At 40.0% G+C, this 26888-nt stretch overlaps 1 protein-coding gene across 1 annotated transcript in view; it reads right to left on the bottom strand.

The window, feature by feature from the left end:
• Positions 1 to 11619, bottom strand: part of kcnq1.1 (potassium voltage-gated channel, KQT-like subfamily, member 1.1) — a 36352-nt gene extending 24733 nt beyond the window's left edge. Inside the window, exons 1-2 of the mRNA XM_069165631.1 lie at positions 11083 to 11619; positions 4088 to 4178 (exon numbers count right to left, since the gene is read on the bottom strand). Coding sequence (XP_069021732.1) covers positions 4088 to 4178; positions 11083 to 11417 — 426 coding nt within the window. The 5' untranslated portion in view covers positions 11418 to 11619. The remainder of the gene's footprint in view (positions 1 to 4087; positions 4179 to 11082) is intronic.
• Between the last annotated feature and the right edge of the window lie 15269 nt (positions 11620 to 26888).

A 26888-nucleotide genomic window follows, 5' to 3' on the forward strand; every position in this document is an offset into this window, starting at 1 on the left:
GGACAATTTAGACTGCTTTTCAGCTGTTGTTTCCACAATTAACAACGATCTGTGAAGCTCAATTCTATGCCAATGTGGAAGATCAATTCTAAAAGTGCACAGAATAATGAGGACTCCTACCACAAGACAACTGAAGGAGTGAGCCAGTGGATCTGTGTTTCGTTGTGATTGTTTTGTCTGTATGAGGACACTATTGTACACAGGTGATTCAATACGCACAATGAACTACAGGTGGCGGTCACGAGCCTACATGTGTGGCAATATGCCATCAATAGTAGGGAAGAAGAATGCAAGTTAGTAAAGACGGATTTAAACCAAGCAATTTTCATAATAAAAAAAAAAAACAGCCCTGTATTATAATAAAGAGTATGTTTGGCAGAGCTCAAGGAAAGATTCAACAGAAACTCAACACGAAGGGCACCTGAGCAGTTTGAGCAAGTACATGTGTATCCCAGAGAATTACTGGCACCCATGAATGTGCATAGTGAGCATCGTATATCTAGGCATGCCTATGTTTTTTCACGACTGAGCTTTACTGCCATCTAGAAGATTTTAGAATATTTGACGTAAAGTAAAACGAACGCTATCTCGTTATGGTAATGATGGTGAAAAATAATGAGTGGAACAGTGATTCAGATTCGCTCCAAATCCTAATTAGTTCTCCCTTGGCCCATGTTACACCCTTCCACCAAATTTTATTAAAATTGGGCCAAAGTTTTCCAAAATTGGTTTGTAGCTTTAGGCGCAAAGTCCTCATTCTCATCCAGCTACCCGTTTCTAACCTCTTTCTCTCTTCTGTCTCTTATATTCTCAACTCCCTCACCCCTCTAACACCTCCCCTCTATGCTTCATTTCTTCCTTCTCTCATTACAGGACGCACAGGGGGGCCAATAAATCTAGGATACCTCCTGAAGTCATTGTCCCCGCATTGAGTCTCACTTCTGAGTACCTCTCCACACCGTGTTAACCTAAAACCAATCACGAGTCCCCATTCAACCCTCCGTTCATCCCCTCGTGTTCGACCTTCATTACATCCTGTGGTTCTGACCTCCTTCTCCACCAACCCTCGTTTATCCTTCCACTTCAAATTTTTTCATTCGAATAAAGTCATTTGCATAATGAGTAACTCGATGGTCTTCAGGAAATCGCAAGTAAAACATCTTACACAGATAGGAACCTTTGGCAGTATGACACCGAATGAAATCAAATGTAGTGATACTTTAAATAGTTCACAGCACTTTGGATCCCCAAAAAATAAATTCTTCTGAGAACGTGCATCCTCTGGGCACGCAGCCGAGCATCTGGCCAAACACACTACTACAACCACCGTCAGCCAGTGCTGCTTCTCCAGCTAGAGAACAGAGTGGTCTCTGTTAACCTTGAGCATGCAGTAAGAAAGAAACAAGACAAAGGAGATGCTTCTGCGGTGTGGGAGGAGAGAATGAAAGAGTGGCAGGGTCAGAGCAAATCTCTAAACTAGAAAGCACATAGTACAAAACAATCCCTTTGGGATGGAGGATGGAGAAGATGAATGTTTGAGATTTTGGTAGCTCTAGTGGCAAATGTAATTTATTCATTATCTGTGTAGAAGAGAAATATAAGAAGATTAAATTTCTCCAGAGGGTGAACCGAAGCCAGGAAAACATTTGGCCATAAATGCGCAGAATATTTCATATCAGTATGATATTTACTAATAGTAGGTACACTTTTTAATCCCAGATCTGACCCATAAACAGGTTCCTGTGTAGAAGCCCTCTATATGAATCCAATGATGAACCTGTAGGATTTGAGATTCTGATGTGCCCGCTCATAAAACACCATGACTACTTTATCCTATTATCCTCTGGCCAAGGTGAACTTGTCACACGTGGCATGCTCCAGTCCTCCTCCAAGAAAATCCTCGAGCCCTTTTTATCCTTTCTTTGGGGTTTTCTTTTATCTGAGCTTGAGCGACTCACCCATCACCCAAACAGTTCCTGCGCTCAGCAGATGGTGTCTCGGGGGTTAAGTTTATCCCATTTACAATTGATTTTAGAGGCCAGCGGGACACATTGAAATTGTTTGCTGGAAAAGCGCTTATGTAGTTTGAACAAAAGTGTCCCTGAATTGTTTTTTGGTGAGGTAGCGGTTAGGTCAATCGACAAGTACAATTAGTTTTCGAACAGACCCTGAGGTTTGATACTTGTTCCCAAACAAAACTGGGATAGAAATGAAAAACTTTATCCAATACTGTGTGTAATTTGAAAAACTCCTTTTTTAAATTTTTTTTTATTGAATCAATGTATTTATTTAAATGAGTTGTTCAGCAAAGAATGAGACCAAAACTCCTCCTGAAAGACTGAATATATGAGAGTTGCGCTAGTTAGCAGGTGTCAACCAGGAAAAACAGACAAAACAAAAGTGCGGAGCAGATGATGGAAATCAAAAGGAAAGATCAGATGAGGAGACGGCAGAAGGAGGAAAAAGGCTACAGGCTGTACCGACACAGTAAACAGTGCTGTCAGGAGAAAAAAGGTGAATGTTGCTCCCGAGATTCTGATTCTTTCAAATCCCCATTATCCTGCCGCGATCTTTCAGACGCATGTGGTTCACAGACTACTGATGGGGATCATTAAAGATACACCCGGGAGTTTTCTGGTAAACAAACATGGTTGTGATTGCATTCAATGTTTTTTGCCCAAACGCATTCGGTGTATCTTTAAGGCCGAACAACTACGTGGCATGCATCTTAAATAAGAAATATCTATAAAACTGATTGACTTTTTTAATGTTGTGACACCTGCATTATTTACATTAGCTAGCGGGCTTCTTTTTCCTATTTCACACTGGCTGGCACGTTGCTACTTTTTATGGAGCACTGCGGCCATCAAGCATGAAGATACAGATACTGTGGAACTGCATGAAAGTGTTATATTTTATTTGTAGTCTAGCTAGTTATATGGCACAGCATAAAGCATTTTTTTCATGCAGATCTAGCAAAATGTTTCCGGCAAAGTTTTCCCTAACACCATTAAATGTAGGACAAGAATGATCCTTTTTCGACAAAGACAATGTTCCTAGTTTTAGCAATAACATCAGGTGACATTATTGTCCAGTAAATTCATAAAATGATGCAAATGAAAAATTTGGGAAATGTGCTTCTCATTTACACTGCATGTGTTCCCATGTGAGCGTGTGGGTAGATATGATAGGACATGAGATACATGCTGAAGTGGTGGTCAACATCTCCACAGTGGTTCTTTATTTCCCCCCCCCCATATATCAACAGGAAGTTTACAGGAGACCATGAAGAACAAAAGGACTCTAAGTGTTCAACTTCATAAACTGAGCAAGCTGCAACTCCGGCAAGCGAGTCTCACAAGTGGTCACTGGGTCAATAAGCATCCAGATGTGCGATCAATATCCCTAGTATTGAGCGTGCCTTCCCTGTGCTACGGTGTTCACCCACTGGATTCAAAACAACAAGTCTTCTATTATGGTCAAAAGTCTGTACGATCCACAGGAGCGAACTGGCAGCAGGCACTCAGCCTCAGATAAACTCTTGAATCACCGTCAAGAAATAAATAAGTGACCCTGTTATGATGTGTGATGGAAATGTTTGTTTGTGTTAAGGCACACAAACAACTTCAGTTTGTGGGTTAAGTTAAGAGAAGCATCAGAGTTTGGGTTAAAATAAGGTATTGGTTAAGGTTAGAGCTTTGTCTTTTGTCATTAGAGTTACAACAATGAACGCTTTTGGAACGGGAAATGAACAGAAAACTCCAGCGTTAAAGTTCAATGTTTCATTGATCCATTTACCCACCAGCAATATGCCCGATTTCCTCCTTTACTCTCGTCATAATTACACAAACCTTTGTCATTTGAATAGAACAGTTGTCCTGTTAAATGTGTTTCCGAAACCTGCGCTGTCTCACCCCAGCTAGAGGTGCTCAATTATAAAGCTTGTCGCACAAATGACCTTTAGAGTTGTTGTTTTATGGGAGGACAGTCCTATTATTCGTGACAAACAGACAAATTCGGCATGAAACAATGTTTTTCAGGATAATCTCAAGTACTATTCTTCTTATTAATACAATTTCACACTCACCACCCAGTAGAGAGTTGTGTGGGCCAGTTTCTCGAATTCCTTAATGGTAGCGAGGACACTGAGGATCAGACAGGCCAAAACAATGAGAAACCTGTAGGAAACAAAGCAGAACATGTATTAGTCATGATTAGAATAATGAGGTGTTTGTGTTGGAGGTCATTCTTATTTATCTTTTTCTTATATCACCTAACTGCATAGCCCAATTGGATCCTAGTGGCTAATAAATGGAAATTTACCTAAATCTAAGCATAACTTGTCATCACTCCAGTCATGCACTCACTAATTTCCTCGCTTCACATTGCAACATCCCACCTCATATTTATGTCAACACATCACACTTTGATTCAAACTGCAAAGCATCAGTCAACTTTGGTGTCTGGTTTGAGTTTGAGCTGCCAAACAACTTTCGGAGAAAGTTTGAAGACGGCATCGCATTACTTTAGATTTTTACCATGAAAAGCATTTCGCTGAATTTCAGCAAACATTCAAGGACAGCCCTCTGGGGGAAATACTGTGAACCTTTTGAACTCAACCATATGAATGCAAAGCACATGATATACTTGTCAAATAATGAGCACACTGGTTTGCACACCGGAAAACACGCGCGCGCGCGCACACACACACACACACACACACACACACACACACACACACACACACACACACACACACACACACACACACAGTATCAACCAACATTTAATTGCTCTTTAACATTCTCCTTATCCCTCTCAAGGTCACAAGTGTCTTAAATGCAGAAACAATAAGTTGTCTGAAACTCCTATTTAAGAGAAAAAAAATACTTTTGTGAGATGAGGCTTCAAGCTGCTGTGACACTTTACCAAAAAATAAGAGCAGCATTCATGTGACCTTGCGTTTTTGACTCCCAAACAAAAATACAACATTTTCGTGACCATATTTTTTGTCAATTTGGTCGAGCAAAGCAGCTTGTTTTATAAAGGTCAGCACAAGGTGCCTCGTAACACCGAAGAAATTCTGTTGATTATTTTCACAGCTGTTCATAAAAGTCAAAGTGAGAGATTCAGTTTAATTTGACGGTGGTGGAGGAAGATGGCAGAGCAAGGCTAACTACAATGCGAGTGATGAGTCACTCGAAAAGAAAAAGGTCACAGGAAGTCAAATCCGGTGAGTAGGGTCGATTAGAAACTATGACTGCGTTGTGTCAGGCAAGGAACGGGCACATTTTCAACTCGCTGTGAGTGGAAGCAGTGGCATGCTGGAGAATCAAAGTGCCATTGTTGCCACAGTTTTCGCTCGCACCGAGTGTCGTCTCAGACGTCTCGGAACATCACAGTAGAACTCAGTGTTGACAGTCCGACCCCGGGGGATGAAGTCAGGGTGCAAAAACCCACGGAGAAAGCTCACCTGGTTCTGCTCCTGACCTGACGCGGCTTTTTTGGTCTTGGACAGTTAAGTACTAACACATTATTTCACTGCTGTAGACTTTCTTTTTTTTTTTTTTAAGCATTTCACTGGTTTCCATTGGCGATTTCCCGACTTTGACACTACATTGGATGTGTGCTCTCCGCTCAAGTCAACGGTCAAATTTCAAATGCTCCCAGACCTGTGGTCAAAAACACATTCTTGGGTGCTGATGCTGGTCAAGCAAGGTAACTTGGAACACTTATTCACAAAAGTAATAGCGTCCCCCATCCTGGGAAACATCACATGGGGTGCAGCCCATTCACATGCAACAGGACCAGTCTTTGAACATTTTGATTGCTTCGCATTGTGATATTGCCTCCACTCTCAGAGCTAAAGTCACAAAAAGGGTAAGGGCATTCCAACTGTTTGTCTGTTACAAGAATATCTTAGAAAATGAATAATTAAGTTAAATGACATTTTGCAGAATGGTTGGCTCCGGGGCAAGGGCGAACTGATTAACTTTTCATTTACGTTGGTGAGACGTGGCGATGAAAGGTAGAACTTCTGAATGGATTCTTGTGACAATGTTCAGCTGACAGAACAAACCGACTCAATCACATATACATGTATATTGCTGTATATGTTTGCAAATATACCGCATACATATATACAAGACAGTAGTATTGAATTGCTGCTCTTTAGCGGGGGGGAAATGGAGCAGAGGTAATGCCAACGACAAGTGAACATAAAGAGAAAGAGGAGAGGGAGTCTGTTGTCTTAATGCAGAGCAGAGAGATGTACACCGTGTATCTGTGTCAACATGTAAATTTCAATTAACTTAGCAATAAACGAGAGCAGCGCCTAACCATTGTAACCGTATGAGGTACAGCCTCAAAATACACTTCAAATATAAAGAAAATAAAAGCCCAAAATCCAGACTAAAATGTCTTTCCAAGGACATCTTCAATGGTTAAGTGTGAGTAAAACCTAAAGGCACCTGAACTCCCTAAAAGCGGCAGATATTTGACCAATTTCACGTCCCATTAAAAGATGTTAGCACTTGCTGCACTGTAGAAACTCTTATAAATTGCCTTTCTGACATCTGGACTCTCACTATTGTTTTAAACTTTCAGAAAACAGCGCCAAAGAATCCCTCTAGTTCCTATACGAGCAGACTTGATGGAAACTATGTGCAGAGAGAGTTAGTTTCCAGTCAGTGTTTGCACCTTGAAGACCCTTATCACCACATGCTACAGGCTAAATTTATTGAAGACTGGCCAGGAATCCAGATACACCGCCCCCCCCCCCCTCTCCCCCCTTTAAGCTAACCCATAGACACACAGGCATGAGCGTGCACGGCACACGTCAACACAGATAAAAGCCTGAGGAGAGCCCTGCTCGGGGCCCGTGTGCACCTCGGCTAAAGCAGCTGGTGTTGTCTGAAAGGACTGAACAAGTAGACAGTACAACAAAGCAAAATGACTCTGGAGTTTAGCACCTTCTTCAAAATGACTAATATAGTCCGCTGCTTGTGTAAATGAAAGTACATTTCTTTGTTATGAAAAGCACGGCTGATTCGATGAAAAAAAACAAAAACGTATTTAGTCAAAGAATTTATGATGTGATGTAATTTGTTACATTTTTTTTTGTGGAAATGAGACAGAGGCAGTTAAAAAGAGGATCAAAAGAAACACAACTGAGCATCAAACTTTCCAAATCGCACACTTCGGTATGCTAATGGAGGTAATTTGTCAGCGAAGCTCTGCTTAATTTATTTCAGAGCGTTTGAAATGCCAGTAAACATACACGCTCAGTATGCTGAGCGGGCACTTCGGCTTCACTTTTGATTCATCTGAGACCGTCTGACTCGTCAGTCCCTCTCCGCTAAACCGCACCATCACATTTCACTTCCTTTACCTCCAGCCCTATGCAGCGGATAACACAGGCTCCGCGTGCTTCTGTCTGGCAGCCCTGAGCTCGGTGGAGCAACAGACAAAATAATGCATTGGCTCAGCTACATAGGCACCGCTGAATTCTAAACAAAAGCTCAAAGCGCTGCTCCTATTCATTATTGATGGACAGATTCACTCGCAGTCTATTGTGCGGCGACTGTCGAGACAAAGCAGGGGACGGCGTGAGAGTTAGTGGGGACGCTGCTGACCGTGTCACCGGCTGTTACCGTCAAACATCACGAAAAGAAAACATATATTGATCGAAAAGCAGCGGTAGAGTCGATGGAAGCTTTCGTTAGAGCTGCAGCCAAAACTTTGGCCAGCATGAGGTTTCCAGTTCAGAGATGGGATTTTCGATTGGTGACCTTGTGTTTGTGCTCCACTGGGAATATCAGCTACCTATAAAATGGAGTCAGAGAAGATGTGTTTGACGGCTGAGTTTGAGGAGTGCTGAGAACTGAAGTGGTTGAAGTTGAAAATGGAAACATATTTTCCCTGGTTAGTACACAAACAGAAAGTCAAAATGTTCCTCTAACTGAAAACATGAACAATTCACGATGTCTTCGTCTGGTTGTTAAATGATTCAAATATGTGTCTGAATTTACTCCTTCTGACTGTTTGACAGAATATCTGGTTCAGTTTAATAAAGCTGATTTGATTTTCTTTTTTTTTTCTTCTTGTGACTCCTCTGGTTTGATGGAACCATGCTGCTCCACACTCAAAATACTGCATTTATTGTTAGACTGTGGCACGTAAAACCTAAATGTAACATTAGGAACAATAAATAAACGATGGATGGATGAATGCCCTTTCGTTTTAAGGTGTTTATCAAGAAGACATGATGTACTTTATTAAATACCTAAAGCTAAATATTTATCTTGTTCCTTCCCAGAGAAAACGCACTAGTCCTTTCTTTTGACCACAATAAAACAAACCTGAGACCTTATAAATATACTCTTAAAACTGACATCCATATAAGTGTGCTGTGAAGGTATACTCAGCTACAGGCGGATGATTTATCAATGATTCACATGCTAATCATATATTCACAACCAGTTGCTTTCATTTAACTTGCAAGTGATAATTTGCTCTCAGAAACTGAGAGTGTGAATGTTTGTGTGAAACAGAGCATGGCAATGTGATTCATGTGGGCCAGGTTAACATGCGTCCGAAGGTCAAAGGTCAAACGTTCTTGCCGGCTACGACGTTTCTGATTTATGTATTCTCACAGACTGCGCAACTATCTTTACCTGACTCATGGAATTGGATTTTTTTGGGGGGGGACTATATACTTATATACACATTTATAAACTATGTAAGCAATAACTTTTCTGTCTAAAGCTTCAATATGGTTTGACTTCTTAATATCATTTTTTGTTAATTTCCTGTTTTTCTTTTAAGTCTTGAGTGTCAAGCAGTTTTTCCACAACAGTGCCGGCGCGCGCACACGCACACGCACACACACACACACACACACACACACACACGAGTATCTCTGATAAGGTTTCGGGTCACTGAGACGTTTGAGCCTGTGAACTGCTTTTGTTCGACTCAAACATTTGCAAAACAAGGTAGTGAACTGACCCCAAAAACCTACTGGATGGTATGACATCACAACACCACACTCTTGCAGCGAACAGAGGGTAGTACTGAGAGTTTTGTTGAAAATACACGACAATACACAGCCAAATCCAACCTATTCAAATGGAAAAAATGTTTTAACTCTAACTTGAAACATCCTTTGTGTTGTTAAAGCTTGGATTTGGATGTACAGTTTCATTATATCAAGAAAAGGTGCAATCACGCTACATTTCTGTCCCGCAAATACTGGCTCTGTCTGCCATTCATGTCTAGAGGAACACTGTTGGAAAAGCAAAAGTCATTATTCTACCCTGTATTATCACTATGTTTCGTAAAAATTTCAATTTCAAACTGCACCATTGCTTTCACAGACTATTTACAGTATGTGATCACTCTGCTCGGTATTTATTATCAAGGCGGGAACTCCATCATGCAGCCTACTTTTCAGAGGGAAGAGAGAAAAGCAATTTCATTCAACATCGAGGCCAACAGGGACATTCCTTTAGTGAAGCCAGGAAGTTTAAAATCTAGCCAAAATGGGCTGACACATGGGTGGAGAGAAGGTGCAGCAAACAAGAACCGTCGATGCCGAACATGACAGACCGGAAAACATGTCAGCCACGGCAAAGGAAACATCAAAATACACACAGTTACCACCAACACACACAAACAAAGAAAAGAAATTTGCTGTTGACATGGTGAAACACTGATTTTGTATTTCAAGCGAGACTTTGTAGTGTTTCCTGTCAATCAGCATGCAGCGGCATCACATCAAGGTTAAGGCACCTCAACTTGTTGGTTTGCATCTAATCTACAAATACAGTATCCAAAATCTTGTTGATTAGGCAAAGATTTTCCTGTAATCACAGAGATCACGAGCTTCTCTGCCGTGCAGTTATTCTTGGTAACGCTCCAACGTGTTTGGGTTGCACTGTGCTTGCTCATGTTCCCTTTGAGTCACTGAGACTCTAACCTGCTCCGACAGGCTGCTTTCCCCTGCGTCCCCCTCCCGACACCACGGGGTCACAGGGTGGCAGCAGGCAGGGCCACTACCTCCTCCACAGCGCGCACGCGCACGCACACGCACGCACGCACACACACACACACACACACACACACACACAAAGCTGCCTACTATCAGTGCCAGTGAGTCAGGACAGACGGCACACATGGGAGTGCACTGGAAGATCAAATTCCACATTCCTGAACCTCTGCCTCAACTTGTGCGGATATAAATTGTTCTCTCTTGGATATAGTTTATACCGAGAAGAAAGAAAAAAAACACAGGGAACTATATCCTGTGCGGTTTATTAAGTATTTATCACTCTGAAAAAGATTTCATTCGTGTAAAAAAAAAAAAAAAAAAAAAAAAAAAAAAAAAAAAAAAAAAAAAAAAAAAGGGATCGATTTTCAAGCCACCTGACAAAACTGCCACATCAGTTTTGGGTGGTAGGAACATTTTCATGTTAGTGTAGCTTTAGCACAAACAATAAAGTCCACCCAACACTGGATTCCACAAGTTTTGTATTAATTACAAGCTTAATCATTTACATTTTCTTTGCAAAAAACTATAGGTGGTTTCTCACTATTAGGAGGGAAACGCACACAGGACCATTCCCTTTCAGACTGAATGGGTTTAAAAGCTTTGCTGTTCCCTAAATGCAACCCAAAACTGCCCCTGTGCTGCTCTTGAAGTGTTCCGCAAAATTAAAAGCTCAGTGATGCCGAGGAAACGACTTCCCCCTAAATGAAAGATCCGTATAATATTCCTTTAGTTCTCCTATGAGGGCCTATTTTGTCTGAGATTCTCTTGACTGTGATGAATTATATGGTATTTTTTAATCTGTTATGGCTGGACTAAAATATCCCCATAATATTCCTGGAGGGACCTCCGGTTGTGCTGTGATATCTCTGCTGCATCTTTCTCAAATTCACAGGATTAACAGTTCTTTGTAGTGAGGACTTCCAAGGCTCTACACGCGCAATTAACTCCCTGTTTAATTAGGATCTTAGAGTTGCAATTATGCCCTTGAATACCCCATGGATGTGTATGATTATGAAAATAAAAACACTCACACTGTGAAATGATACAGGAAGCATTTCCAGCCAGACGGCCTTTCCAGAAAGTTATACACGCGTCCTTGGATGTAGGTGCGGCTGAGTTGTGGACGGACCCCGGTGCTGTACACCGACATCCGCGTGGACATCCGGGGGTGAGACAAGTAGGGGTGGAAGTAAACAGGGAGTGTATCCTCGGGCATTTTGTCTTTTCCAGAAAGCGTGTCGTTGCCCACAGGTGTTCCTGATTCAAGCGCATTAAAAGTAGTTGTCGACAGCTCCAAATCCGGTGGTCTCTGTCCACGTGCCACACCGGAGGACCTCCGTATGTTCCCCTTGCTGGCAGTAGACATTGTAGCCTTCCTCTGTCGCTGTGTGAACTTCTTTTATTTATTTTTTTCCACGGTTACTTTTCGGTCAATGCCTCAAACAGACAAATGTTTGCCCATGCGCGCACAACTTCTGTTGCGCGCCTGATCGCACCAAGGCGCATAAAACTGTATAACATTAACTGAGTTATTAATGCTCTAGATCACCAGGACGGCGTTTCTTTAATTCAACTTCACAGCTCTCTGGGTTGCTGGGGATGTTAACAGTCTCAGCCTTGAATGAACATCCCCTTTACCTCTGTCAGAGCACTTATCAGCCTGGAGAGCTGTCGGGAGGCGGTGCGCTGTGAGCCGCCAGCTGCTCAGAGATTTTTGCGTATTTTTGCCAAACAGCTTAAAAGCAGTCCACATCTGATGGAACTCCATCCTCGCCACACCAGCTGTATGATGAGTAATTTCCACACAAAAAATGCAAATACATAATATCGTATGCAAACTTGTTAACTCAAATGTCATGCGGTTCACATCGACAAGTATAACTAATGAAAGTCATTACTGTAGAGTTGGCTGTTTTTTGTTGTTAATGGAATTCTGTCAGTGTTAATTTATGCAGTTGTGATTGTTTAGATGCGCCATTCTAAGTGCTAAACAAAGCAATTTAACAGGCTTTGCACTTCAAGGTTATAACAGTGAATTATGTTCAAATTCTATGCTGTTGCAGTATTCTCAGATCATTTAAGTAGCATATACACCCAAACAAATGGGTCACCACACAAAGTTCAAGGTGCAGGTGCAGTGACATATTGTTGCAAATGCATTCACACATACTGAAATGAATGTCTAATTAGTCATGTGTACGTAAACGTGTTTTTATTACATTTTTGTAAAAAAAATAAAATGTGGGTCGGAATTCATTTGTTTTTAAGTGTATGTAGAATGTAGAATCCTACAGCTTGAAACTTCCATAGACATGTGCCTGTCCTCTGACTTGTCATTTACTACATTTTAAAAGTAATAGTGTTAGTTTAATCTAAGGAAACTCTGGGGATACTTGGAGTTTAGTTCGACAAGGTTACCCTGTGATTTTTTTTTTTTTTTAGCTGTGACCTTGGCCAAGGTAGTCCAAGGAGGAGGAAACAAGTACTCAACAGCTCAGTTTAATAGGAGTCGAGTGGCATCCATGTGATGACAGGATCTGTTGCCAGGTAGATATTAAACACAACTCTGACTGGTTCTTGCTGTTAAGACGCCAGCCCTGCATTTGACGTTTTTTTTTTTTAATAATACAGAAAGAGCCGTCATCTTGAAGGTCACCAATTCTCCCATGTTGTCAGGGAACATCCAGCTTAACATTAATGTTTATACTTTATACTAGGCCAAACCTAACCACATGGGAGACATGTAGACAAGATTGAGCCAGAAGTTGGTGTGCTTAAAGCTCGGCAACTCAGGAGCAGGATTAAGCTGTCATACTGAGTGGCAGCGGGGGACACCATGGCAGGACAAACCCACCTTGGGTCCACAGGGTGGCAAAAAATTGCCGTCTAACATCAGCATCCTGTTGAACAAACTTTAAGTTTTTCTGCGTTCACAAAGTGGAAAGCCTTTCTGGAGAGGCAGGTTCCTTCTCTGCAAAAATGTATTTGTTAAGTCCCCCGATGAAAAGGGCAGAAAGTCAAAAAAATGTGTTGTCTGATTCCATATTGGTCAGTTTTTACTCTTACAGTAGTTCACAGGACAAGAGATGATCTAAATGCATGAATCCAGAAACTGGAGGTTTTTCAGAAAAAAAAAAAAAAAAAAATCACAAGGTCAACAGGGTTATTAAATACAGAGAGACGTCTTGGTCTGAGTCCAAAAAAAAGCAAATAAGAACAGGCATGGAGCAGCCACGAGGAACCAAAACCATCGGAACTCAAAAGACCAACTGATAACAAACGAAGGGAGCGCTCGGATTAAACACACAAGGGAGAGGAGAACAATGAGGGACAAGTGAAACTAAATAGGGCTGGACAGACAATCCCACAAGCAGCAAACACACAAGGGCAGGAAGTAAAGTAAAGCAGGGCATGAGACTGAGTAAAACAGTAAATATAGAAAACTAAAAGGTAAAACCATGACACCCTGTCCTAAGAAAACCATCCATCTCCAGAACATCAACAATTCCTGGCCTACAAAAACTTGTTTTCATCTTTGGAGCTATGCATTTTTTAAGTAAAGTCCAGATAAAGTTTGATATTTGCCGTATCGAGACAGTCAGGACAGGTACTAATGGTAATATGTCTATTTGACAATTCCACACACCCTTCACTTTGCCTATAACATTCATGTTGCATCATCCTTTACTCATTCTCCCATGAGCGAATAATATCACGCATGTTAAGCAATGTTACTCATGTCCAACAAGCGATTTGGAAGACTGACTTCACCTCAAGAGGAGAAACCCTCCGACTAAAGTTGATGCCAGAAGGCAGTCAGAAATCTCTGCTGTTGTTCATTGCAGTAAGGTTGAGGAAATGTAAAAGCTCATCTCCATCCACAAGGGCAGGCAATATTTTATTAACTGTTATTTACCCAGGCTGATTCAGGTGAGATTAAGGGATTGTTTTTTTCAAGCCCCAGCTGAGGCTCATAATTTAGTTTGCGGGGGAAATGAACAACAACATTTCATTGTAATTAACTGGTGATCTCCAGTCAAAGAAAATGGAAAGCAGCGAGAAGAAAGAAACGGAGAAGATACAGAGATAGCATTTTTTTTTAATTTTTTTTTTATTTCAACTGGAATATCTACAGTTTCCAATAGATTCATCTTCCTTTTTATAAATGCTTTGAACTCAGAGGCAGTTACATAAGGTTGAAATGTTTCTGCAGGGTACTTCACAGGCAGCCTTTCCAAACAGTCTCTGTCCAAGCATTCAGCCCAGTCAGTAGAAATTAGTCATGGGATCTCAGACTTCATTCATTGTCCTCTACATTTATGAGTAATATAAACACATAAAGGTAATGCAATCTATCCCTCGATGGCCTTACAAACAAATTATCAGTCACAAAGCCTGTTCATGTAAAGACATTACTAATCAAGCCACTGCATATAATGTATAAAGATGGGTTTGGGTTGCGCATTTTGTGATATAACCCAATTAATAATGATGAAGAGTCCCCAGCATGTGCGTCACTGAGTTGATGCTGTTGTACGTATTCACTGTGGCCCAATTCAGGGGCTGCATCCTTTGAAGTCAGTCTTTCTAGACCAAATATGACAAGGCTGTCCCCCTCCGAAGCCTTTCCTGAACGTAGCCTGAGAAAAAGTTCTCGCTTCCGCCTGAATTTGAAGGACACAGTCGGTGTGTCCTGTGCAACCGTATGAGCAGATGCTTGAGGCTAAAACACGCTAGAAACAGAAACAGAGTCAACTATCTTTGACACACATTTCAACTTAATAAAACAACATTGGTACACAATTTTGGCTTGCTTTCACTTGCATTCAATGGCAAGTAAGACAATACTATTTGTTTCTCAGTTATATAATATTCTTCCCATGTGACCCGCCAATCACAGCCCCACCCTGAAACAAAGGCATTGCTCTCTTTAAATTAAGGTAAATTCTCTGATGGTTGTACCCACTGACATGTTATTTGCAAAGAGTGTTGGCTGCAAATATCTGAGAGTATACCGAAACATATAACACAACAGTCACTTGGACTTTCTGTTGGTCATGGCTGGTTCATAAAGTTGGTACAAATCATGTGACCGCAGCTTATTTGAGAGGTGTTTGAGCACTGATCAGAAAGTATTTAAAGATCTGGCCTAATTAAAAGGCAATGAAAAGTGTAATCAGTAAATTACTCAAATGCCACAGTTTGTTTGCAGCATCTGAACAGTACTGGAGAAATTGAACTTCGAAATATAACGTATTACATGACTGTGATGTTATGGCCACAGAAAAATTCCTTTAAATTCACTGCAAGTGAATCGAGTGTGTTTCGAAACCTTTGACTCACCACCTACGGACGTTGTGAACATTCAAGGCTTAGCCCAAACCTGGGGCATCCGCGGGGAATTTCCTTGAAAGGTCACTGAAAAGGACTCATCCACTGATGCTTTGGTGCTGTGACACTTCCCGGAACATTTAGAAACATATTGATTACAAACGGTACATTCTGTCAATCCAATTTGGTCCGATTTTTCTGATGGCCCACTCACCCTGTGTTCTTCCAGCCATTAAAACTGCTCAAACTAACTCTTGTTGAATGCTCTCTTTGCTCCAAACTGGCTGTGGGGGTGTTGCGGGAGAAGCTAGAATACCGACTGCCATCACACCCGCCGCCCGTTGCTGTGATGCCGTTTTTTCCTCTTCCTTGACTTCTCCCGGCTCATCTGTGTAACAAATACCATAGATATATATATAAATGTAGATACTGCATTGGCCGTTGCTGTTCATTGGTGCAATAAATCACATTGGTGAGGGGAAGACGGGGCTCCGAATGCATGTTTGTGTATCAAGGCAGGAAGTCTATCCAACATTGCAATCACTGCAACTCGCTGATTTTTAAACAGATTTTCAAGCAGTTCAGTTTGTTACGAATGCAGAGCACAAATTTATAATACAAGATACTTGATTACATTTGAACTAAAAACATTTAATCTTATGTAGACAGTAATGGTAGATTAATGCTTTTAGAATATCATTTTTAAACTGATAACCCTATGTAATTAGTTTCAAAGTAATTGTTTTTTGAAAATAGTATTTTGGAAATAAAATAAACTTACTTTGATAAAAATAAAAAAAAAGATATACCTAGAACTAGCACTGTATTCAATAAATTCCTGCCAGGCTTCAAAACTCCGCTTTTGATTACATTTATATTCAAATATTAACATTTTTCATTTTGTTGTAAGGATGTTTTCTTTGATTTGATTCTAAAAGGGAAAATGTATAATTTGTTTTCATAATAAATCTTGTATTTTTGCTTGCCAAATACTACAACCAACAAATGTAAATCCAGCGGTCTAAACCATTCTTCCCAAATCAGTGATTATGTGGACTTGAAAAAATACTCAGAGGGCTCCAAAGCTTTCAGGACTGTGCAGCTCTACACAACATTTGTGACCACGCAGGACTGAAAACACACTGAATGGAAATCTTTGAATGAAGAGCTTTGTTGGACTTTCATGGACATTTGCCTGCAACCCTGGGACATGGCTTGTTGTAGCCTTGTGTATGTCTTTGTATGTTTTTGTATTGTGTGCTAATGTTAATAATAAACACTTTTTTTGAAATAGGACATCATGATTACAACATGAGGGGGGCTGTTCATATGGACTCCTCTCGTCTTTGGTAAATACGACCCCATTTGAACGCATGGAGCATTTCCCCAATTATCAGCATCTGTCATATAAGTACAGTATAATGAAAAACGTTTTTGATGCTGGAATGCACAGAAACATATTTTTCTGAGGGGTGGCTTTTTGTGGCAAGCCAGTCTGCCAGGAAATGCACCCCCTGCTACGTCCTGCTAAGAAGAAAAACACCTCTCCTAAAAGAATCTGTTCATCTCAGCATCAAATACTTTTCACAGTATAGAACTAAAGAGACAAAATAATAGATATAGAGAAGAATATAAATAGGCCTATGTTCTATTTGACTACAGGGGTGCTTTTCTCGGCAGGGACACTGAGGGGAAAGGACACAAAGTTAAAATTATTCAAAAAAACCTGAAACAGATGTGTGGCTTCTGGGAAACAATTTGCGGTTATTTGCACAAGAAACTGAGCGCTGGTTTGTTACTCAACTGTGATGGTTTTGGTCATTTTGCACCTGTGTTGTTTACAGGATAAGGTTGGGAATACTTGCAGTCTGCAGCTGAGCCTGAAGTGATTTGGATGAGGAATGAAGCATTTCTCCCACAAAACTTGAGGTCCAAACAAACAAATTCAAATTTCAGGGAGGAGATCTAATATTAACTTGGACTGGATAGCGTAAAAATAAAAGAAAACATTCCTCTTCCAACAAGAAATCAGCTAATATGACTCGTTGAACAAGAACAAATATTGAATATTTACAATTGTTGTGGCTGGCCCATTTTCCCACGTTAACATGAAACATTATTACTCATCACCCACATATTTCCTGAAAATCTTTCAACGTATTGTAACTCATTCCTAAATTTCTCTCCTGGCTTTAAAATCCAGCCCCAGTGTGGGGGCCACTGGAGTAAACGTAAGTCACTGTCGTGTTGCATTTTCTTCAAGGGACTATTCATTTGGAAAGGGGTAAACTGTGGCTGCAGGGGATGCTTCTGGTTAGCAACAATGTTCAGTTATGCTCTTGTATTCAAGATATGCACTAATGATGTAAAACCAAGACAGTGTTTACTATAACCAGTCAAGATTCAGTTGTAGATTATTCTTTCATCCGGTCAATGAAGATCTGTACCACTCATCACTTTAATATTATAGCGTTGTTCTATCGCTGCTTTTCTTTATAAAAGAAACACACAACTCAGCCTTCTCTGAATCAAATGCAGGAAGAAACTACAGTTTTACGTTATGTAATAAAAATAACTACTTAAAACCAGCTGTACTCACGTCATCCAAACATGCTTTCACAACAAAACCCACGTGATTCTTATCCCGTGTGTGAACCGCTACGTATCTGAATTTAGCATATCATAGGCGAATGAGACATAGCAGAGTAGAGGAGTACCAACCGGGCAGGAAGTGCAGTCACAAAGGAAAACCCACGGAGGGTAGCTGGTGGACAGGTGGGGAATGTCAGCATCTGAAAAAGACATAAACACAGACACAAAGGGAAGCCATGGAGGAGAGTGACACGAGAGCAGCTGGGACAAACACAAAATTTGCAACTGTATTGTGAGAATTAAAGATCTTATTGCTACTTCAGGCATCATAAACATTGTGCATGTCTGGTTGTATTGTAGGAAGTTGTTGACATTTGTTATTGTAAATACTGTGATGCTGAGAGTCGCATTTTACATTTTTATTGTAATACTTGAAAATTACAGATTTATTTCCTCGAAGTAATTTACAGTTTAAAGTCAGGAGACATATTAAACCTTGGAGCACGCTTAGCAGGATTAAGGAGGGTCTGTTGGCCGAAATGAAATATAGTATTTATGATTATGAATTCATTCATGTAAAATAACCTAAAACTAAGAATCATTGTGTTTTCATTACCGTGGAATGAGACCTTTGATATCTACATTGGGAGTGGGTCCTCTTCACGGAACGCACCAGCCATGTTTCTACAGTAGCCCAGAAGGGACAAACAAAACACTGGCTCCAGAGCATTGACTGTATATAAAAAGTAAACGTAGCTTCCGGGTCTGAAAAATGAGGTGAATTGGCTCAAGCTGTAATACCACCGAGTGCCACTAGAGGTTGGCTCCATAGACACCCATTCAACTCGTCCCATGAAATTCTAAGTCAATACATTTTTCCTACGAGATTTCAGTTTTGGTAGCTAATGTCTCTCCTTCTTATTAGTTTTCTGGTGGTCCATCTGAAAATAATCCTGTCATTAATTAGAAAAAAAAAAAAAAAAATCCTAAAAGCAGTGTTTTTGGTCTATTTGATTTACAGGCCTGTGGTTCAGTGAGGTTTCGGTGGGCGGGACGTTGCATCGCCGGGTTTCCGATCAGATCCGAGTCAGGTACCTAGGTACACTAAGTGCCACTAAATTCTACATACTGCTCTTTTACGGAAATATGTATTCAAATTTTTTGCTTGTCAAAATGTTTTAATCTACAGCCATTTAAGACAGAACCACGACACAGTTGATTTTTTTTTTTAAACTCTCAGACTTTTCATATTGAAATAAAGTTTTACCTTACTGAACAACTGATAAGCACCTGTAGCATGGGAGGTGCTGCTTAGATACCATTTGTCTGACTTATAAAACGTTCACGGGAAAAACAAATAAGTGATACAGTAAAAGGAGAAAACCTGCCAATAAAGAACTACCTACACAATCCAGGACTCTGCCAACACCTGCCTGCCCCCACTTACCTAATTAAACTATAGAGGGGGAAATACAAAATAGACAGTTCAAACATTCTGCCCTTTAAGAACTGCCTGCATCTCTTCCACAGCTGCAGCCTTAGGAGTGGTGAACCCATAGCGAACGGTAATATTTTGTCTCATCTAGTCATCATCCTGTGTCTCAGAAAAGAAGATTGCTGTGTTTGTTGAGGCCTCTGAAAAGCTTTAAGGAGAACTCAACTTGCTTGTTGTGTTGCCTCAGCTCCCTGATAGCAGCCTCAGGCAAAGATTTTAGCAGTTAACACTGCTCCATGCTACAGGTTATTTTGGAATCAGTTTCCTTGTCACTCAAATGCCAAGAGTTAAGTGTAATTGCTGCTGTTGTGTCCTCGGGGTGCTGGTGCTGCCCGTGCCGCCCGTGCTGTGTGGCCTGCAGAGAGGCAGCGAGGGCAGCCTACATTCATGATACTGTCAGGATAGAGAGAGATGTAAGCCGGTGGACGCGTGGTTTGTAAGAACTGATTTGATTTTTGTGTAACATTGCACGTACTGCAAGTGTTCAAAACAGCTACAAACACTGGGAAATTATTGAACTTTGGCATGTTCTGAGAAAGTGATCACTTGGCAGAGTCAGTTTTGGTCAGGTCAAGAATAAGGCCTGAGATTTTCAGAATTTTCCTTGTTGTCAACAAACCGTGTGAGTAGTCTCTAAAAATGTACTTTGACTCAGGCCTACGTACACCGTCGAGCTGCTGTGAATACTCAGCACCAAGCACACTGTATATTAATCCATTTTATTTGTCTAATATTTGCAAAGAACTAAAGTGTGCAGCTGTTTCAGGAAATTATTTAAACCTTTTAAAATATACAACTCCAGGAGAAACAAAAAGGCTCGGGGCTGAGACGGGATAGAGAGGTTTGCAGCACCGAGATTTGTAACATAGGAATTGCTGGTTTTGTACATTTCGTGCGATTGATTGACTGGGATGAAGAAAATAAAAATGGTAGATGACTCTTTTACAAAGTGTCAAAAATCACTCTCTTTTTCACTCAGTCACGGCTTCCTACGTAATAGATACTGAGCAATTTATTAAACTGTGAGCTGTAAATTTAGATTTTGTCATTTTGTGTCATCACTGACAGCTTTAATTAATTTAATCAGCTGTAATTTTCACATCTAAAAAATGCTTTGAATTGGATGGACTTACCAAGTACATGCCAAGGACTTTTTTGTTTGTTCCAAAGTTGAGATTTTAAGTATATTATAGCATAGGTATCTTTACCATCTCAGGATTAAGATGCTCAAAGAGTTTAAAGGAATCCTTATGCTTGACCAATAAAGCTGATTTTTAGTTGCCATGACAGTCGACAAATTCTAAATACTTTACTCACATCTTCTACCTGACAGCACAAGATATCGATGCGATGTATTTTTTTATGGAACTAGTTTACAAGCATGGCACGGACATGAGGTCACAGTGACCTTGACCTTTGACCACCAAAATGTAATCAGTTCATCTTTGAGTCCAAGTAAACATTTATGCTACATTTGAAGATGTCCCCTGAAGGTATTTCTGAGTTACGGAGTTGACAATAATGGTACGGACATGAGGTCTCAGTAACCTGAACCTTTGACCTTTGACCACCAAAATCGAATAAATTCATCGTTGAGTTCAAATGAACATTTGTCCCAAATTTGAATAAATCCTCTCAGGGCGTTCCTAAGATCTTGCATTCACAAGAACGTATGTACCGCAGTTCGCTGTGACCTTGACCTTCGACCTATGAAATGTAATCAGTTCATTCTTGGGCCCAAGTGAATGTTTGTGCAAATTTGAAGGAATCACATAAAAGCGTTGTTGAGACGTGTTCACGAGAAGAGGACGGACGGACGAACAGATGGGCAACATGAAAACATAATGCCTCTGGCTATGGAGGCATTATGCCGCCGAGGCATAAAAATAGCAGGCAGCGAGTGTTGTGCACCAAATTGTACTGTAAATGGGAAGCGATTTTGAACACAAGCTTTTTCTTCTATGTCTGTGCAGAGTGAATTTGAACAGGAACTGATTATAAATGCTAAGACTAAAAAAAACTAACATCTGTAAAACAAATCCCTCAAAATGATACTTTAGAAAACAGACTGTAAATCCCAATCACAGGTCAAATCAGGGATACAAAACCATCAATCAAACAATTGTCATAAATGACTTACTCTGTTTGACAGCTGGAGAAATTTGCAGATTTCTCATCAGCTGCAGCACAGTTCTCATTTCCATCTCCTATTTTGTACAAATCGTTTTTTTTTTGTTGTTGTTTTTTTACCGGAAAGTGTATTATATAGTTGATAGAAAAATAGATGACTGGATAGATGTCATTGGTTATTTCAAGCTCAGGTAATCCAACGAGACATAAAGCCTCAGAATTTCTCCTCTGTTGTCATTGATTAACTGTATCGCAGAATTGGCTCCCTGCGGTGATAATGATAGCAAACAGCAGCGGTGGAAAATACTGTCATTATCTTTTTTTTTTTTCCACCAAACAAGTCCTATATTTAGCTTGTACCTTGTGTTCTACTTTATTCAATATGGCTTTCAAAGTGATGTTGTATGAGAAAAAAAAAATAGAAGACAGAAGGTAAAGGGCTATATGGCAGCATATATTGTTTACACAATAGAACATTATGATTGTGAGTGTCCAGTTCTACAGGAAGGAAATGGTCCCAGTTATTGCTTTATTTTAAATTGTCAGCCTATTTTTGTTGAATGTCATGCATTTTATATTTTTTTATGCATTTAATTTCTTTTCTATATTTTTCTATGTTCCTTTATATATGAAACACTGCATGTCATTTTCTTGCTGTGAAGCACTTTGACCTCCATTTCTTGTATGAAAGGTACTATAAAAATGAAGGTTATTATTATCATTTATTATTATTATATTATATTCCTGATTTTCATTCTTGCTTTAGATCTAGGAGTCTGTCCATCTGTCTGCCCCACTATCTTGTTCATATATATTAAATATAATGTGTCTGTTGTATTTATCAAGATGACAATAAAGCATTTATGTAATACTTAGAATGGCATTTTTTTTTTTTGTTCCTATCCAATGATTCAGAGCCAATTAAATAACGCTCTCTGGAGAATTCAAGCAGTGCACAAGCTCATGTTTAGAAGTTCACAAAAAAAGCAGCCCCATGTTAGAGCCACATCGGTTCAATCATTACAAGCGATCAGTCAAATATTAAAATCAAATCTGAACTCAACATGAAGTTATTATCAGTTATATAATCAGTGTTGTATTACCTACTTACTGGCCCGCAGTCAGGATTAATTAAATCAAAATGACATAAAAGCTTTCGTCAGTGTCTTTAAAAGACACAGCTAATGTAATTAGCAGCAGGTCTCCAGGATGACAGAATGAGCCACGTCTAAATTAGCCGGTCAGTGTGCCGGTCGAAGCTTCAACACGAACAAGGGCTCTGACTTGGAAAAGGAGAAATATGAAGGTCTGCTTATTGTTTGTGCACGGTGAATCCCTCCACAAATAACAAAATGTCAGCATTAGGGGAATTGAGCTTTGCGCAGTTGGATGACTTAATGGACTTCTTGCGAAAATAAAGCCATTTGTGGGGTCTGCAGTGGCAGTTTTAGGACATCGGTTTGTCAAACTGCGATGTACTAACAACTCATGCGTCATTTTCACTGTTAACAAATCACACTTCAGTATGCACATGACTGCAACTTAATGTTATGGGTTTGGTCTTTCTGACCTTTTCTGTTGTTCAGTTTGCTCCCTGTGTCACTCCCCCCACCCACCGGAGGTCTTCAGTCTGTTTTCTCTCCATGCCCAATCTCTAACCCGGGATTATTTTAAGATGGACGGCCAAAAAAGCTAATAAGAAGGAGCGACTTTAGCCAGCAAAACCGAGATAACTCGTGGATTACCTCTGTTGACTGAGAATTTCTGTTTGAATGGGAGCCTATGGAGCCGGAGCCTTTTTGGAGCCAACCTCTTGTGGCGCTCGGTGGTATTGCATCTTACCGCATCGGCCTCATTTTTCAGACCCGGAAGCTACGTCCCCTTTTATATACAGTCTAATCCTCGGACAACCAGGCTGAGTGGCGTTACCCCTGCTACGCTGCGCAGCTGCCGCTTGTTCAAATGTCTACGTCCACAGCAGCAGCATGTCTCCTGCGGCGCTGCTACTGCCAGTCCTGTCACTGACTCATTGAATTTCAACTTGAATAATGGCCATCAGTGATGAATGTTTGTGATTCGACAAGTGAGGAGTTGTAACCAAAAAGCAGGTGTTTTTTTGTTTTGTTTTTTTGCTTACCCTCGTTCAGAGTGAGATTTACACACACTGACACAGAGGAGAGATAGAGAGGAGTGCACTCTGGGAAAACACTGACCTTCACCTGGTAAATTACTGCTATGATTTAATAAGAGCCTACACTCTATTTTTGCTGGGAACTGCGTGTGAAATATAGGTGTCAGGTCTGTTCTCAAAATGATGCATTTCACACGTGAGACGTGACTTAGCCAAAAACCAGAACTTCCTGTAGCCTTTTTAAATTAAAAGCTTACATTTCAAATTAAAAGCCCCCAAGGGTTTCATAGTCAGCTAGATTTTGAAATAGTCTTTTTACTCTAATAATTTAAATGGTTGTTTGTTTGATTAAATAAATGTGTCGTGAACATCACCACAACGTAATGATTTACTGATTCCAACCAATACACTTGCCAACTTTTGAATAAAAGGAGAACCAGCACTAATTTCTTTCCACTTGAAGCACTGCTTGAAACCTCTTTTACCCTGAATTTGTGCAATGGGCTTTCAGTGTTCATTAGATTTGTGGATGAACTGATCATCCAGTGTAAATATAGACACAACACTCACACACGTTTACACTGTTGTGTCCCAATGAGAGCCATATAAGCTTCATGTACAGCCTGTCTGTATTGGAGTCATTAAGCCTTTAATGTATCTTTAAATAATCTTATACTCATATTTTTCTTACACATTTTAAACAGTGGAACAAATATGTAAAGTTAAAACTGAGGCTATCAACTTCTGAACACAATATAGCATTTAACAGATCCACATATTTTATCAGTGATGGTGAAGACCAAATCAGAGCTTAAACAAACAAACAAAAAAACAATATCAGGAATATCAGGTAGCGAACACAACTCTTAGAGTGCAGATCTCCACTAAGAAGTTTATTGAAGTCAATTGACATTTTGATGTGTAACAGTATTGTATAATATGTCTGTATTTACCTTTCCATAACCAAGCATTAGAGTGAGAGAAGAAACATTTAGTATTATTATTTATTTATCATTACAATTGGTGATGTTACAATTGCACCAGTTATACCAGATATCAAATTCATATTCTCTAAATGTAAGAGATGCAAGATATGCAAAAACAATTAACATATTTCTCTTAAATCTGTTTTCAGGCATCATGTCCACATTCAGTGTGACAAAGATTTCATTTCATTGTGCTGTTTGCAAGACTGAAAATGAGGGAAACAATGCTTCAGCTGCTTGGCAGGGCAATTTGTAAGACTCTGGGCCTCTGCCCAGTGCGAGCCCAGTCAACATGCTCAGCACTCTGAGATGTGCATTGTGTGGGTTTTTGTCTTGTCTTGTGCTATGGAGCAGAAGTACTCCCTTCCTCATCCTGACATCACACAGCTCTGTCCTGTCTGGGGTGGAAGATGTGCAACTGTAGGAAGGAAAGTGAGAGCCAGGGAAAGGAAGAGAGGGGATGGCGACAGAGAAACGGGAGAGTGATGCATAATGAATTGTATAAAATGAAAAAAAAAAATATGAACCAGGAATTTCTTAAAGTGAGAAGACAAGGAAACTGGACAAAGCAGCGATTGTTTGTGCGAGATAGCTCCAGGGAGAAGCTGCATTAACAGAACAAGGGACAGACTGAAGTGACTGTGACTCACTGTGTTTCCATTGAGATCCCCTTTTTTCCAAACTGCTAGACTAATTAGATCAAGTCTATAAGTGGATCAAAGGCCAGACTTGGACAAAATCTCTGATAAAAGGAGGTACTGTTGAAACTGTCCTGAATATTTTCCAGCCTCTGGGAATCCAAATGTTCAAGTGCCTGTTCTTTTACTAATGGAAACCAAGCTCTTGATTAGTGGGGATAAGTAAAGGAGATTGGCTGGGAAGGTACAACTCAAGCTTAGAGTTAGCAGTTATCTGAAGCTGCAGAACTGGGGAACTTGACTCTATGCTCACATACAGGGGGGTGGACAAAATAAGATGAATACTCTAGTTAGTTAGTTAGTTAGACAGACAGACAGACAGACAGATAGATAGATAGATAGATAGATAGATAGATAGATAGATAGATAGATAGATAGTTATCACTAGCTTTGTAGTCGATGCCTACACGTATAGACAACAGTAAATATTGATATAACATGTGAATATGCCACTTTAAGGCACTCCTACCACAAGAAATTGTACTTAATAATCTATCTAAAATTCCTTATTAAAAATAAGAATTAAACACTATCATATCCGAACAATATTGAGCCCAGGAGGTTTTGTTGAGACAGGAAATGTGATTTGATAATTGATGTCCTTGAATTAATCATTTTTCCGCACAATTTAATAATTTGTGTTGTCAATTTAACTATGTATGCCCTCAATTTAATCATTCCTGTGCACAAACCACTAATTTGTGCTCTTGGAAAAAAAAAAATTGCAAAATATTAATTTTGCATCCTCCTCTCTTATGGAGATGATCAAACTCCTTTCAAAGACGATACTATTCTAGAGGCTTTTTTCCATGAAACAGTCTGTTAACTTGTAAAAGGATGCTTAAGTGATCTCAAAGATAATAGGATATTGCCACAAAAACTGCGAAAGAAAAATAATTTGTGATAAATTATGCTAAATCTAGAGCCCCTTCTCACGCAGCCTAAAATCCTCAGTGGTGAATCCACATTGGAAGCTACTATGCACCACTGACTACAGAAGATGTCCCCATTTTTCAGACTTTCGGTGCCCTGATAAAATACGCCATTATGTCCACAGAATGAAGGGTCACAATTTAACATTTACATCACACGCTATGCAGGATTTTGTGAGGATTAAAAGCATTTCTTTTTTCTGCTGTCACTTGCTGTTTAAGAAACCATTCACTGTTCCTTTTGTAAGTGGCTTGCCTCACAGTTGAAAAGGTCATTCAGTGCAAATTAAGATTTGTGCATAATTGGAGAGGACAATGATATTCGTTCAGTCCTCTGTAACTAAAGTACTTGATGAAATGAGACTTCCTGTGGAGTTAATGTGCAGTAATTTTTCTTTAATGTCCATTAATTTTTTCCCCCCACAGATTGATATGGCTACACATCAAAAGTACAGTAACAAATATTGATGTCATCAAAGAAAATGGTTTGCCTCTGCCGTTTCGCATTAAAGCTATGTTCCTGCTCTTTAAAAATAAATACA

The sequence above is a fragment of the Embiotoca jacksoni genome, unplaced genomic scaffold, assembly GCF_022577435.1.
Source record: "Embiotoca jacksoni isolate LCO1_2020_lvr unplaced genomic scaffold, fEmbJac1.0.p SCAF_35, whole genome shotgun sequence".
Taxonomy (NCBI): domain Eukaryota; kingdom Metazoa; phylum Chordata; class Actinopteri; family Embiotocidae; genus Embiotoca; species Embiotoca jacksoni.